The 16,670-nt window shown below is 36.0% G+C and overlaps 1 protein-coding gene across 2 annotated transcripts in view; it reads right to left on the bottom strand.

Moving 5' to 3' along the window:
* Positions 1-16,670, bottom strand: part of CHD1 (chromodomain helicase DNA binding protein 1) — an 81,296-nt gene that overhangs the window by 7,185 nt on the left and 57,441 nt on the right. The window contains exons 21-35 of one of the 2 annotated variants that reach the window (XM_007436521.3): positions 14,928-15,024; positions 14,746-14,841; positions 13,405-13,581; positions 13,117-13,277; positions 12,500-12,541; positions 10,574-10,704; positions 9,094-9,232; positions 8,514-8,664; positions 7,517-7,639; positions 5,463-5,600; positions 3,276-3,533; positions 2,617-2,757; positions 1,163-1,341; positions 696-792; positions 493-547 (exon numbers count right to left, since the gene is read on the bottom strand). In XM_007436521.3, coding sequence (XP_007436583.2) covers positions 493-547; positions 696-792; positions 1,163-1,341; positions 2,617-2,757; positions 3,276-3,533; positions 5,463-5,600; positions 7,517-7,639; positions 8,514-8,664; positions 9,094-9,232; positions 10,574-10,704; positions 12,500-12,541; positions 13,117-13,277; positions 13,405-13,581; positions 14,746-14,841; positions 14,928-15,024 — 1,985 coding nt within the window. Of the gene's footprint in view, positions 1-492; positions 551-695; positions 793-1,162; positions 1,342-2,616; positions 2,758-3,275; positions 3,534-5,462; positions 5,601-7,516; positions 7,640-8,513; positions 8,665-9,093; positions 9,233-10,573; positions 10,705-12,499; positions 12,542-13,116; positions 13,278-13,404; positions 13,582-14,745; positions 14,842-14,927; positions 15,025-16,670 lie in introns of both variants that reach the window. The other variant, XM_088130290.1, reaches the window with a different exon arrangement.

A 16,670-nucleotide genomic window follows, 5' to 3' on the forward strand; every position in this document is an offset into this window, starting at 1 on the left:
ACATTTATCGCTGACTGGAAACCCCCAATAGACTTTTTGCATGAAACAGAAAAAATGCATTTGATGATTAGGAAAAAAAAAAGAATAGAAAAAAGTGAGCTTTTTTGTAACCACATAAGAGATAATTTTGTAATGATATTTGCCGCAGAGAAAATTTGAAGCTACTTCTATTTCTTTTTATTTTTTCTTACTGTACTTTTTTCTTTTTTCCTTCTTTGTTCTATTTTGTATTAAGTTTGTGTTAGTTTTTATATTCTCTTTAAAACATTTAATAAAATTTATCAAAATTCAGAAAAGTATAAATACTGACCAATGTGCTTTTTGGTTTGTGGAAAGTATGCATTAAGTAGGTTAACACTACACTGGGAATGGAACTATTTTCCCATTTCCCAGTTATTTAAAACTGGAATAACACTTCCAAAAGTCTATGGAGAATATGCCCTTATAATATAACTATTATATAATAATTAGCATAATAGTTAAATTTCTTACCTGGATTTCTAATCAAATTTGTGTTCACAGTAGTGCTGATATTCTGCTCATTATACTGCTGAAAAAAATTAAATGAAATGTTATCTAGGTTTAATTTGATAACAAAACTTTCAACAAGATCTTATTTCATAATAAAAAAAAGCTTGCATACAGTATTAATATGTACTTAGCATCTGCAAATACTTCATAAAAATCCCAATTACCTGTGTTTCCTGGCGTTTTTTAATTGCATGTTTGTACAATTTGTGTAGTTTTCTGGCATCAAATTCAGTAAATTTGGAAACAAAAATCCACAAATTTCTAAAATTGAAGAAAAAAAGAAAAGAAAATGATTCAGAGTCTTAGTCTTATGAAATGCTTTTAATAGGTTACACTTCTCAACTACCAGTGAATTATTGCTGTGGTACAACACTGCCTTATTTATTGCACGTTCTTAATAAAAAATGAATTATGCCATATTCAAGATAAAAATAAATTAGGTAACTAATTATGGAGTAATTTTCACAAAAATAAAGGAAGAGACATTTTAAACTGGGCAGAGAACACTTTGTTCCAACGTATTATTTTAACACAGTAGCAGATTTAACAGAGTGCAACTTCCACCTAGTGGTAACCATACAGACTGATGATAAAGCAACTAAGAGCTCAGTAGATCCATGTATTTACTTACTTTCTCCACTGTTTAATTTGTTCAGGATTTGTGTATTCTTTTAGACACTCAGTTATATGGTCTCCAATTTTTATGAGACACTGTCTAGTATGTTCTAGCTGTTCCCTTTCTGAAAGACCTTTCTCTGGTCTATCCAGCTGTTTCAGTGCTGCTTTGACAGGCCTCATTCTTTCTTTGCACTGCAAAAAATATGAAATGTTCAAACACTTACAATTTTGCTAAACAAGTTGACACTTTGCACTTTGAAATTTATAGTAGAATTATTCTGCTTACCATTGTTTTCTTACATTGAAAGCTTTCTACTACAAAGTAATTTAACATTTAATTTTATATTAAACATCAGATTAAAATAATCAATATTTAAAACCCTTTAAGTGACCTCATGCACCACAAATAGATTAGCCTTACTGAAATGGAAAAAGCAAACAAAATTTCAGAGATATCTAAGTTACTATTTGTAATCTCTGTCAAGGCTCCCCAATTATTTAAGGCTTGTGGGCACATTTTGAACTGGGAGAAAGTGCAGCCCCTTCTCCATTCTTCTGAAATAGCAAGGGACAGATAGCTACAGACTTCCTATGGTCTTTAGAACTGAACTAGGATCCCATGCTGACAGTTAATACTTTGTGGAGGTATGGCTAATCTTTAGAAAAGCCCAGTTAATAATCTTTAGTAAGCTTGATGGTCTGTTGTGACTGGAACTCAGATCTATATTTTCCTTGCTTCTATTCTGGTGCCTATTCAAGATACTCCTCATTTAGCCCTGCTGTGAAAATAGTTGAAGTATATCACTTATGACTGTCATGGCACTGTATTTATTATGCAGGGCAATAAAACATGTCCAAAGGCAATACTACAACTTGCATAGTTCTCTGTTCCTAGCCTCATATCACATTTTCTTGGTGTTAGTACACTGCTTTAAACACATTTTTATGGATTTGTGCTAACCATTAGATAATAAGGCTGAAAAAGAACTTTATCCATGAGACGTGGATTTTTAATCTTCGCAGCAACCTATTGAATATTTACCCTCTCTAACTTTTCTCAAGTCTCTGCTGTCTATCTCACAATTGCTAACTGATGCTAACCTTCACTCCTGACACTGGGGTAGCAGAGACAGTAACTAGTCAAGAGGTGAATAACAATGGATTTTACACTTCCTCACATGAAGGAACAAGCCTTGTTGTCAAAACCCCAACCAAACTTTCCAAAATTGCCTGCTGAGAAAATTCCACTCCTCCACACTCCTTTGCTCCCATTTCGGTTGATGCTGCCAGTGATAAAACATCACTTTTCTTAGAAATCAGCCAGAGCCCAAAGCCTACTAGTTACTTAACTCTATATAGATTTTCCTAACAGACCTACATATGCAATTCACAATAAGGCAAGCAAAGTGGTATGATCAAAAGACAATGCATTATCTATTTCATTGCTAGTACTGAAGATAATCTTACTATACTGAATGTTTTCTGATCCAGCTCTTCTGAATCTTCTGATATAGGAACTGGTTCACCACTTGCTGTTATATGCACAGGTGTGTCTGCTGAAGGGGCTTTCTTCATTTTGTCTTTGCTGTCAGATTTATAATCATTTGTCTACAAATTAAAAAAAAATGTCTAAAATGCTGCCAACAATGAAATATATTGGACAGTCAACATTTCACATATGCTTTATTATTCTATAGTACCTTGAACTGCCAAAATTTTACCCAAAGAGTGAAATGTAGGAAAATTATAATAATATTTTAAAAACTACAGCTTACAACCTCAAATCAAATGAAGTGTATTATAGAATGGGGGTGCCAAACCTGAGTCACAAGTTTTGCACAGTATTCCACTCACTCCTCAACATGGGATAGGTTTGTCAATAAGTTTCAAAAGCTGTAACCAAACTACAATATTTTATGCAAGAAAAGAGAAAACTTATTCAATATTAGCAATTATTTAATTTAATCCAATTTTGCTGTTTTTCCTGTCAGATACCCTTTTTGGAGTGAAGCTCCTGTCAACACTTGAATTGCCTGAAAAAGACTGGACAGCCCTATATACCAGAAGAAATAAGAATACAGCCCTGTCTATAAAGGAGATCAGGCAATTTAATAGGACTTAATTACCTTTTCTTCTTTAACCTCTTTTTCTTTGTGGGTGTATTCTTTTCCTTTGCTTTCCCTTTTTTCTTTTATATCTTTTTCTTTCATCTCCTTCTTGTCCTCTTTTTCTTTTTTCTCCCTTTTAAGGTCCTTTTTATTTTCCTTATTTTCTCTTTTTTCATCAGCCTCCTTTTTCAAAGCAATATCTGCATCAAGATTTTCTTCATTTTCTTTTTCTGTTTTTATCTTTTTACTTGGATTTTTCAATGAAACCATTTCATCCTAGAACATATAAACATATCTACTAAAATGAAAAATTTAAACATTCAGATGGCATATAAATGCACAAGTGGTATGCATAAGAAACAGTACGAAATGATAATATTATTTAGTAATTTGTTACTTGTTCTGAACCATTCTTCCATTTTATTCCACTTGTCAATTTTTGGTTGCAAGAACTTTTTTTTAATCTATTATTACTCAATGAAATACAGGTAGACTAAATGTGGGGGTGTTAAGATGATGGAAACTCTTTTCTATTTAAATCTAATTTTCAGATTGTTTCTACTTATAGTCGGTGATGAAGGAAACAATGCTTAAAGTATCTTTTCACCACTAGCTCATTTCTGTTACTATTTTCCATTACAAAAGACCCTGTACTTCATTTTAGAAGAAGCATTTCCAAGCAACAGCTGATTTTATAATTTCAAAAAGTGGTTTAATCACTTATTTTTTCTTCAGCCTAGCAATCACAGGAAAAATCCTAAGTGTAACCTAAAAATAAACATAAAACAAATAAAAACATCTGGTAGAGTCTGAGTGTCTGAGATCTCATTCTACTTTTTATCTTAATACTGTGATTAAATGACAACATCATATTGTTCACTCCAGCTTTTTCGTCCCTTTTTTCTTACTGTTTATTATCTTTCCTGATGACGATGAGTTACTACTGAGAGCTCACAAACTTACTTACATACTATCTTGTGATTTTTTAAAAATCAGACAATAAAGGGATTGTCATAATATAGTATTCATGTTTCCCTTTATGACCAATATGAGTATGTTTGATTTTTGTAAATATAAGTTACACATAAATGTGTTATTTGTGGAACTGCTGTTTAGCAGTGTTCAGAAGCTGCAAGAGAGGCAAAACGGAACAGTCCGAATGTATTCTCTTCTGCACATTTTAAATCATATCACACTTGTCACATAAGCTCTACTAGCTTCCAACATGTTCCAAAACATCTTGGAGCCAGGATATTTGAAGTAACTGAAAGACTATCTACCACACGTTTTATATTCTATCACCTAAAGGAGTGAAAGCATGATCTAGGCTATAATCTTTGGCAATACATGGTCTATGAAATGTCCTCCTGAAAGAGATTAGCCTCATCAGTTTTACACAGGCAACATACATACATACATATAAAATTCATATGGCCTGTTGCTTAACTAAGATATTAAAATTGTAATGCATGTTTTCTTATTCTCTGTTTTTAATGTTTAATATTTTTACTAGAATGTTATATTCTAGGCCATGTTAAGAGGCCTTTCTTGGATCAAAATTCCAGCCCATAATTTTTTAAAGATTTTAAGAAACAAATAAATGTTAATCTTATTTTGCAATTTGCTAAAAAAGAGTTATGTAGTATAGGAGAGAAAATAAGAGGGGACTAGGGATTAGGAAGGTGGCAGTTTTCTGAGCTAAGAATCAGAAACTGCCAAACTATAGAGTTTGGAGGTAAAAAGACATTTAAAAACCCTACCTGCCATTCTTTGTTTTTTGGAAAAAAAAAATCTATATTTTTAAATGGCTTCAATATGTGCGCTTCAAAAACACAGGAATGTAATATCCTAAATATATGCAAATTTCCACTGCCACCTAGTAATGACTACTAGTAGGAGACATATTTAATGCAATAAAACAGGTTGAAGAAAAAGTCTTACTTGCTTGATCACTTTTGTTCTGACCTCATTCTACAAGTGGTTGCCTTAAATCAGAGAGCTAGTTTACCACAGGATCTAAAAACACAAGTACACCTGAAATCACCTCAGAAATTTCACTTAGATCTTGAACCTGTGATTTAGGTAACTGAATTATTTTATCAGTTTCAGACCATTTATCCCAATATGGAGATTGAATAAATTGGTTAATTAAGAACAAGTAATAAAAACAATTTGGCAGACAGACAAAATTTTCAATATATTCACCTTGCTATCTTCTTCTTCCTCTTCTTCAGACTTATCTGAAGGTGGCGGCGATGTGTCACTCTTTAGCTCCTCTTTCATTTTTATTGCTTTTATGGCCTTGCTCTTCTTAGTTCTTATCTTTCTTCTCTTTGAACCTCCCTGAATATCAGAAAAGCATTCTGAGTATCAGAAAGGCATTAAGACTTATTTTTTTAAGGTCTTATAATTACTAAAAATCAATGTTGTGTGTTTTAAATTTCAGAAATAACCAGAAACATACCTAGAAATAATGAATAAACAATCATGAACAATTTGCTTAGGGAAAATCTTGATTTAACCTACCTACAGTGGGGCAAAAAAGTATTTAGTCAGCCACCAATTGTGCAGGTTCTCCCACTTAAAAAGATGAGAGAGGCCTGTAATTTTCATCATAGGTATACCTCAACTATGAGAGACAAAATGGGGGAAAAAATCCAGAAAATCACATTGTCTGATTTTTAAAGAATTTATTTGCAAATCATGGTGGAAAATAAGTATTTGGTCAATATCAAAAGTTCATCTCAATACTTTGTTATATATCCTTTGTTGGCAATGACAGAGGTCAAACGTTTTCTGTGAGCCTTCACAAGGTGTTCACACACTGTTGCTGGTATTTTGGCCCATTCCTCCACGCAGATCTCCTCTAGACCAGTGATGTTTTGGGGCTGTCGCTGGGCAACACGGACTTTCAACTCCCTCCAAAGGTTTTCCATGGGGTTGAGATCTGGAGACTGGCTAGGCCACTCCAGGACCGTGAAATGCTTCTTACGAAGCCACTCCTTCGTTGCCCGGGTGGTGTGTTTGGGATCATTGTCATGCTGAAAGACCCAGCCACGTTTCATCTTCAATGCCCTTGCTGATGGAAGGAGGTGTTCACTCAAAATCTCACAATACATGGCCCCATTCATTCTTTCCTTTACACGGATCAGTCGTCCTGGTCCCTTTGCAGAAAAACAGCCCCAAAGCATGATGTTTCCACCCCCATGCTTCACAGTGGGTATGGTGTTCTTTGGATGCAACTCAGCATTCTCTCTCCTCCAAACACGAGGAGTTGAGTTTAGACCAAAACATTCTACTTTGGTTTCATCTGACCACATGACATTCTCCCAATCCTCTTCTGGATCATCCAAATGCTTTCTAGCAAACTTCAGAAGGCCCGGACATGTACTGGCTTAAGCAGGGGGACACATCTGGCACTGCATGATTTGAGTCCCTGGCGGCATAGTGTGTTACTGATAGTAACCTTTGTTACTTTGGTCCCAGCTCTCTGCAGGTCATTCACTAGGTCCCCCCGTGTGGTTCTGGGATTTTTGCTCCCCATTCTTGTGATCATTTTGACCCCACAGGGTGAGATCTTGCATGGCACCCCAGATCAAGGGAGATTATCAATGGTCTTGTATGTCTTCCATTTTCTAATTATTGCTCCCACAGTTGATTTCTTCACACCAAGCTGCTTGCTTATTGCAGATTCAGTCTTCCCAGCCTGGGGCAGGTCTACAATTTTGTTTCTGGTGTCCTTCTACAGCTCTTTGGTCTTGGCCACAATAGAGTTTGGAGTGTGACTGTTTGAGGTTGTGGACAGGTGTCTTTTATATTGATAACAAGGTCAAACAGGTGCCATTACTTCAGGTAACAAGTGGAGGACAGAGGAGCCTCTTAAAGAAGTAGTTACAGGTCTGTGAGAGCCAGACATCTTGCTTGTTTGTAGGTGACCAAATACTTATTTTCCACCATGATTTGCAAATAAATTCTTTAAAAATCAGACAATGTGATTTTCTGGATTCCCCCCCCCCATTTTGTCTCTCATAGTTGAGGTATACCTATGATGAAAATTACAGGCCTCTCTCATCTTTTTAAGTGGGAGAACTTGCACAATTGGTGGCTGACTAAATACTTTTTTGCCCCACTGTATATGTGGACAGGTATAAAGTTAATTTCAAAATGGAGAAAATGTAGACAGATATATTACACTTATATAAGTTGAATGTTCAGCATACTGCAATGATATCTTCTTGCTGGCAACAAAATTAACTTACTGCTCCAGAAAGTCTTTGTGCTTCTTTTCTTGCAAGGTCCTTATTCAATAGTTTTATGAGGTAGTCTGCACGGGTCTGCAACTGCTTGGCTTGGGGTTTCTTATCTGGGTCATCTGGTAGAATCTGAAAGTACAATTTAAAATATTTTCTTCAAAATATATCAGTATCAACATAATGGATAGAGAGAGAAAGGCTAAATGGAAAATACATTATAGACTTATGTATTTATTTGATTCAAATTTGATGCTGCCCGACTCTAAACTGATTCTGGGAAGCTCACAATATAATGTAAGTCCCTAACTAGTAAAATTATTTCAGAAGCCAAGCTCTTGAAAATTTCTGACTTGGTTTGCATAATCCATTTTAGGCTCTCTTGTTCACACTAAAGTGGAATATTTTAATGTATTTAACTTCTTACCATCCCTACATCTATCTATATAGTGCAATACATATGCACATACAAACACTGCAGCATGACCAAGAAATAAAACCTCAGATATACAGAGGAAACTGAATCTTATGGACTTGAATATAGGTTGCTATTCACTCTTATAAATAATACTGTACATTACACTGCTATCCTAGGAGCAAAATGTACATAACAATTTGTGGCAGAATTTTTTATGGACTTGTACTGAATCTACTACGCGGCACTGCTGACGATAGGTTCATCATAAAGTCAGTAATAATAAGAGTTTGCTATTTTTTAACATTACCTCAAACACAATTGGGTGTTTTTGAGATCTTTTGATGATTAAAAGGCAGTAAAAAAGGTAAAGGGCCCTATAAAAGAATGTTTTCCTATTTATTTTCTGTCAACATTATGGAAATAGTAAAAATATAAAATGCAAAATAAATTTAATAAGATATTATGGCATCTACTGATTTCTCATTTACACCGTTCCAAACAAGGGAAGTCATTATGAACACTCCGCTAAAGGAACAGCTTTGATCTTTCAAGCAACATTATGTTCAATGAATAGAAAAAGGGACTTACCTTGTGTGTCAAGTTGAGATCTGGATCCATTTTTATCATTTCCCAGCTACCATATCCATATTCATAAATGCCTATTAGAAGGTTGGAATCATCCTCCTTGCCCCATTCCATATCAAAATGAGCAGCCTTAGTGTGACAAGGAATAGTGTATCTAAACAAAAAGTGAGTATGATTCAGAAGAAATGTCTAAGAATAGAATGCAAGCAATAAAAAACAGAAGAACAGATAATGTTTAATTAAGTATTTATTATCATTTTAAACTTGCTCCTCTATTTTATCTTAACAACAGTTCTGTGAAAACTGATAGATGATGAATCACTTGTGATCATTTTGGGATCATTAAAGATTTTAACGTGAGACTCTGAGTGCAGTGAGATACAGTGATTATTATACCACAGTCACTTTAATGGTGTCACTAAATTTGCAAAAGGATTAGCAAGCTCAGGAAGGAATCAGAAGCTAGTTCAGAAATCAGCCATGATAAAGCAGAAATTGTTTTGTGTGAATGAAATCACTTGAATTCCTTAATCATAGGAATGTCAGAGTTTCTACTTAAGGAAACAAGTACAAACAGACAAACCTCTTTCTTTCCTCTGGATCTGAAGGAATAGATTTATGTAACGGTGCCAGTTCTTCTTCATGTGAGATGACCAATTTTGCATTTACTTGTACCCCTGATATTCGGAATGTTGGGCCTTTAACTTTTCCAAGTCTACCTCCTTAAATTTAGAATGCAACAAAGGAAAGTATTAGACTCTCTCTCTCTCTCTCTCTTTACACACACACACACAGAAAGAGATATTCCAAAACATGAAAAAACAAGATGCACTATAGTTCAACACAAAATCATCAAAAGGAAGTAGAGCCAATTAAAAGAAATGTGTCCCAAAAACAAACCAATAATGCACCAGATACAAACAAAGCAACTAGGAGTGCTGACTGGGCTAAAAGTATCAGGTAAAATAACAGGTGGTGGAGAGCAGGGCAGTAGGGGCCTCGGACTGCAGGGTAGTGAGGGCAACTGGGGCTTTGTGCCATCCAGCTGGGGCTTCCTGGGGTGGCTGTGGCTTTGCACTGCTGGGCTGGGCCAGGGCAGCTACGCGCAGCAGGGCTGGGCTGGGACAGATGTGGTTTAGGGGCTTCTTTCAGTCCTACAGCCACTGCACACCAAGATGCCCCTGAGCCACAGTGTGGCAAGCAGCCCAAGCTATGCACAGTTCTGGGGCTGCTTGCCAGCCTCCAAGGCAGGGTGCAGGGCAACCAAAAGGGCAGAGATGGGGGGGGCAAACAGGCCGTTGGGGGAGTTGAAAGGGAGACAGTACCTTACCTTGGAAGAACTGAGGCTCAGGGCTGGGATGGCAAAGCCGGGAATGGCTTGGATTGGGGTGGGTCCTAGGCTAACAACTGGTGGGATTTGATTAACGGAGGCAATGGGGAGTGCTGGGATTGCGGTCGCTAAGTGATGTGGTCATGTGACATTGCACTTTATGACTGCATCGCTTAGTGATGGAAATTCCGGTCCCAATTGCTGTTGTAAGTTGAGGACTACCTGAATGACTATATTTTTTGTTCTCTGCTCTTAATAGAGGCAGATCCATTCTTAGTTTCTTAAAACAGTAAGCTTTATCATGCACAATGAGAAATTATCCTAGTAGATAAGAGCAGTTAAAGTAACATTCCAGAAATATATTAGCAGGCATATCTAGCATTAGTCAAAAGGGGCAAAGGAATGGGAGTTACTGAAAATGGTCTATCATGTCTCCCATTCATATTAGAACTATTTTGCAAATTTTTATCTTTGTAAATAATCCAGATTGTTCCCAGTAATGTACTAAGGTAACAAATATACTATACTAGACAGATGCAAATATATCTGGAAACAGCAGCAGGAGGAAGCACTACAACAATTGGGAAACTGTTGTCAGCCATATCAGTAATAACCTGTTCACAAACTTAAGGGCATGACCAAGAAGGATTAGGAATTTTTGTGGGGCAAAAAGATGTCATCTGAACTCTTTGCTTGGGCTCATACTATATAGCTGTTGTCAAGCACTCTGTACCTGCTCTTTCTTGTCCAGATGAGTTGTCTTTCAAAGCTTTGAAGCATCCATTATGTACAAGCTCTCCAAGCCGCCTGAGATCTATCTCAGATTTATCCACTAATTCAGCATCTCTAGCTATGGCATCTAATCTGTAACAGATTAACGTTATAATTCTAGTTTCAATGTACCAAACTTTTATTTCATAAAAGAAAACTGGAAAACCATAAATGCTAGGCATTTCAATAAAACTTTTAATAAGGAAGGACAGGAAATCAATCCAGCTTCAGTAATAGCTACTGGTAGTAGCTCCATCTCTGGTTGCCAACAGAATGGGCAGTGGATGCAGAATACTACCAAGGATACAAGTAGTGCCTGTTAGCCAATTACTTATCCTGCTGTACCAGATTATTTCTTGTCTACTTGTTCTGGCAGTGATGGCTCTACTGTAAGCCACAGGTGGCAACCATGGTCCCTAAGCTGAATGCAGCCAATCCACAGACTTGTTGAAAATTCTGCCTGCTTTCCTTACAACTCAGCTATTCAGTTGGAAAATTTCCATAGCTAATGAAATATAAGAGTAGCAATCTGCAGCTTATTCTCTATAACGAATAGGAACCTATTGCTATACTTTTACTCTTAGCAACTCCTTCCAACAACTAATTTCACAACGCAATTACCAGTGTAAACCAATTTTAAGTTGGAGAATTGGGAAGGAAGGACAAATCTTCTCCCTCCCTAGAAACCTTGCTCAAGATACCAAAATGCTGATAGCATTTTGCAGCAGGATGTATGTGTACCCGGCTCCAAAACTGGCACAAGGAAATCTGTCAACTCTTAGCCTTTGAATTGGGCTTTCCACATGGTCTAATTTTAAATTGTTGCTTAAAAATAAATTATAACAATTTGTATAAATGTAACTTTATTATTTGATATAAGAGCAAAGTAGTGAAGCTTTTACATTTTAGTTGCACTGTATTTATTTTTCTTTTTTTCTTATTTTTAGTGTTGTTTGCTTTTTCCTTTTAATTTGTATTTTTTAGCTTTTTTCAAATGTATACTTTTATAGATTAAACTGAATTTACAAGTTTACAGTTCTAAATTGTTACTGGTATAATTTAAAAACTCAGTACATTATTTAAAACATTTATTAAATGCAAAAGTATCATTTAATCAGATTACATTTACTAATCTGCAGAACTAAGAAATGTAGGATATCTTAATTCTGTTAACTTGATAAATTGGTAAAATTAAAATGGAAGACAGAAGAAATAATCTTGATAATAAAACACTATATTCTGCATTAGATTCTTCCACACTGACTATTTGGTCTTATTTTCTGAACTTATTTTGTGCCCACTTCATTTTTATCCTCTTTACAGACTTTGATTCTGAAAACTGCATGTCTGCTTCAACTGAGGCCTGTTTCTCTACTTTTTTACATGTTAGTCCTCTAGGTACAGGAACTATAGTGTTCTGATACTGCAGATAAGAGAGTCTTGTTATTACAAGTTACTTGGAAACATTTTGGAGGCAAAGTACAGCAATATACAAGTATTCTGTCTTACTGCATTCATTATTCTAAAAGAAAATATTTCATCTGAGAAAGTTTTTTTCCATAATTATTTCCAAACATTTTCACTGAGGGGTAAGAATAGGAAAAAAATATCCCTGTTTTTTTTGTGTGTGTGTGTGGGGGGCTTATTGTTTTCTAAGCCTTCACATCTTTTTCTTTTTATCTGCATGTTTTTTCTTATTTTCTTATTATCTAAACTGGACAGTTCTATTTACTGAATTTAAAAGAATAGCAAAATCCTTGTTGCAGGAGTAAGTAAATTCTGGTTACATGCATAGAACAGTATACTTTCCTTTTGTTTGTTTTTTAAAGTAGTATTGGAATATTTCACTATACTTAAAACAGAAATTCTACTTATTCATTATTTTTACCTTTCAAGAGGTCCCCCAAATTTCTTGTAACTCTTGATAAACCTAAGAAAAACAATGTGATAAATTAAGTAAAAAATTGGTCTTGTTTTAAAATAAACCATAACATAAGCAGACATTAGAAAAAAGAAAAAGATTTAGAAATCTTAATGAATAATGACAAACTAGAAATGAATGTCTCACAAAAAGAGCTCAGATGAAGAATTGATATGAAAACAAACTGATGTCCATAAATAAAAATAGTATCAGATACTTTATACTATCTTTACACAAGACAATACAAAGTAACAAAGAACATGTGATCATTTATTGATTTGAAGAATGGGGAAGATAAGTATTGGATATATACTTAAAATATATCCAAAATCTAATTAATTCCCACTGCTATTTGAATTTACAGAAGCATGCAACCATGCTCTTTAACTTCCAACTTAATAAAAACCTATTAATCTTAATATATCAGAAATTTTCATCTTCACAAATGAAAAGATAATGCCATTTTCAGACATATATGATTTAAAACATATATACTATGGGAGCATTTTTACTTTTTCAATTAAAATATGTTCAGATAATATATATTATTATTATTGCTATTATGATGATGATGTGTTCCTTACCTCCGAATCTCTGCATCACTAAATCCTTTAATGTTTTCCCGTGGAATGGTCCGTGGTCTTCCACGTTTTTTTGGTCGTTTTCTTTCTGAGACAGAGTCACTATCCGATCCAGAATATCTTCTATTCCTACAACGTCTTCCTTCATTTCCATTAAAACTTATCTATTTTTTTTTAAAAAAAGATTGCAGAGGTGCTCAAATTCAATCTTAAAATTCAGCATTTCAAATAGAATTTGTTCTAAAACAAAAGACAATGAAAAGGTGAACCCTTTTCCAAGGTCAAGCTTACTTGTTTTGCACAGTTTCTCATTCTAGGAAGCATATAAATTTCTTCCAGTTCCTTTTGTCTTTCTTCTTCTTCTAGTCTTCGTCTCTGGACCTCTGGAATTATTTCTTCCCAGTTTCTTGAATTTTGTTCAGGCTCCAATTCAATGTCATCTTCGTCCATATTGGAGAAATTGGCCACCTGTGAAAATATTGTTTTATCAGATGTAATTACAAACGTACACACTCTTACTTATATATTTATGACAAAAAACAATATGTGCATAAATTATCAAATAAACCCTTGTTTAAAATATTATCTGGATCTTTATAGATGACAAATCAATACTTTTGTTCCAAATCCCCAAAAACCAGAATTAGCAAGAAAACAAATACCTCATAATCAAAGTTATTCTGATTCTCCTTTAGTTTTTTCCCTAATGGCTAAATATCTTCATTTGTAAGCTAAGAAAGAACCTAGCTAAGAACTGCTGACAGAACTGCTTCTCAGAAAGGGCAGGTGATTTTTTCCCCTTTGTTGCAGCTTCCATATAACTTCAAAATCTATAAAGTTGTGGGAACTCTCTAAAACAGATTATATGGATATAGGGATAGTTTTGGGGGAGAGGAAAAAGCTGGATTTTTCATGTAAACAATTTGGATTGACAACTCTGAGGAGAGTTTTTATATGACTAGTATAGGTAGTCCTCACTTACCAACTGCAGTTGGAACCAGCAACTCTGTCGCTAAGCAACACAGTCGTAAAGTGAAATGTGACACAACCGCGCCTGATTCGCTTAACCAGACTGCAGCTCTGGCTGCAGTCGTTAAGCGAATCACCTGTGGTCATTAAGTGTAATGTCACATGACTGCAACTTGAGACTTCCTGCCAGCTTCCCCACTGACTTGGCTTGTCAGAAGCTGGCTGTGAAGTTCGCAAATGGCGATGATATGATTGCAGGACACTGTGACCGTATAAAGCGTGACAGTTGCCAAGCACCCGAATCATGATCACATGAACATGGGGATGCTGCAATGGCTGCAACTTCAAGGACTGGTCATGAATCTTTTTTCAGCACTATCATAACTTTGAACAGTCACTGAAGGAGTGGTCAGTAAGCGAGGACTACCTGTATTGTACAAAGTCCAAACCAATAAAATACTGAACAAAAATCATTTAATTGTGATAGTTGCACACATTTGACCAAATATGCTTCGATTATTTCTATTCCTTTGTGTTAGAAGGTCTGGCATAATGGAAATGAAGGCTAAACTAATTTAAACTCGAGCCTATGTATCCTTATGTGGAAATGAATACCATCAAGTTTAGAAACACTTATTTCCAAGTAAACATGCATGTTAATACCTTAAACTGAGAAAGCAATTCATCTCCCACGCTTAATGGTCCAGTTTCATTTTCCCGTGTTTCAGCTCTCTTCAATATTTCATCTATGTCCATTTCCTAAAAACATGAAATAAAGCTAAACAACTGAATTTTGGTTTAAAATTACAGGTAAATAAAATGCAAGGAAGTTAATTTGCCTGTACCTGTGGTTCCTGTTCTTCCCCTTCTGGTTCCTTGAAAAGTTCCTCAGCACCAAACTTTAGAATAGCTGATAGTTCCTCTTTGTTAAAAGGAGTAGAGCTGAAAATGAAAGAAATAGTTTTAAGAAAACTGGGCGAGCTCCAGGTCTTCTCAATTAAGGACCTAGGAAGTCTGCTTTTTCAGTCACAGTGCCTAAACTCTGGAACACTAGAGATCCATATGGCTCCCCCCCCACCCCAATATTCAGAAAGTCATTAAAAATCTGGCTATTCTTGTAGGCCTTGGGATAGGGTAGTTGTTGAGCCCTGTAGAGTTTTTTTTTAATTGTTTTTATGTGTGTTTTTTTTCTTTCTGGATGCGTATGTTCTGTACTCTCCTTTTCTTGTTTCTTGCTTTTAATATGTAAGCTGCCTAGAGTTGCCTGGAGTTCAGCAGCCTTTAAATTATCATAATAAATAAATATTAAACAAATACAGTCAGATATACAGTGGTACCTCAGGATACGAATGCCTCTACTAACTAACTTTTCGGATTACGACCAGCTCCGGTCGCAAAAATTTACCTCAATGTGCGAACTCTGCCTCAGGGTACGGTCATTTTTCCGCCCTGACAAGTGGTCCGCGGCCATTTTTCCACCCCTGACACGTGGTCCGTGGCCATTTTCCCGCCGTGCGGCGCGGCGCCCGGCCGTTTTCCTGCCCCTGATGCGTGGTCCGCGGATGCCAGAACGGATTAACGGTAATTACATTGAACCTTATGGGAAAATTTGCTTCGGGGCGCGACCAAATTCGGAGGGCGGAACGGATTAACCGGATTTACATTGAACCCTATGGGGAAATTTGCGTCGGGTTACGACCAACTCGGGATACGCCCAGAGTCACGGAACGGATTAAGTTCGTATCCCGAGGTACCACTGTAGCTGGCTTTTAATCCTCTAGATCCCTGTCCCTGATACTCTACAACAACAAAAAAGAAATTTTTATTTTGCTCACATTCTTTTCTTCCTTAATGCCTATCTCTACTTGTTTTGAACCTCCCTCCACCATTTTTTCCCCTTCCTTTTTTGAGCAACTTCTTCAATTTGGGGTCTTCAGAATAGTTGCTGTAGAAGAATGAAGCAACAGAAAGGCATCTTCTTCCGTACCCCAGTAATACAGGAATGAAGAGAAATCAGGATGCTCACTGACATATCTGTAGAAGGGCAGAAAAACTGAAGGAAGGGAAAGCAAATACAGGTACTCCTCACTTAACAACCACAATAGGGACCACAAAATTGGTCATTAAGTGGGGCAGTTGTTAAGCAAGTCTCCATGTGATCAGATCAGATTTTACGATCAGTTTTACTATCTGTAGAATCCAGCTTCTCCAATGGACATTTTTTGCCAGAATTTGCTTAACCACGTGATTCACTTAATGACCGTTGTAAAAAAGGCCACAAATCACAATCACATGACTGCAGGGGTGATGCAACGGTTTGCGATTTTAAGTGAAAATACAGGTTGTAAAGCAATTTTTCTGAGGCTGTTGTAACTTTGAACTGTTGTTAAATGAACGGTTGTTAAGCGAGGACTACCTGTAGCCTATCGAGCTTGCATGTTCTAGCTGGGAAACCAAGAGATTTAGTTCAGACAGCCTAAGGCTAGCATGCTAGTATATAGCTTGGACATTTGGTGATTTGAGTGAATCCTCCACTATTTTTCTGATAATCTGTGGAAGTAACTATCTGTAGAAAATATCAGGAGCTT

This window comes from Python bivittatus, unplaced genomic scaffold (assembly GCF_059951505.1).
Source record: "Python bivittatus isolate LINGU-HERP-01145 unplaced genomic scaffold, Pbiv_v1 ctg000850_np1212, whole genome shotgun sequence".
In the NCBI taxonomy this organism is placed as follows: Eukaryota; Metazoa; Chordata; class Lepidosauria; order Squamata; family Pythonidae; genus Python; species Python bivittatus.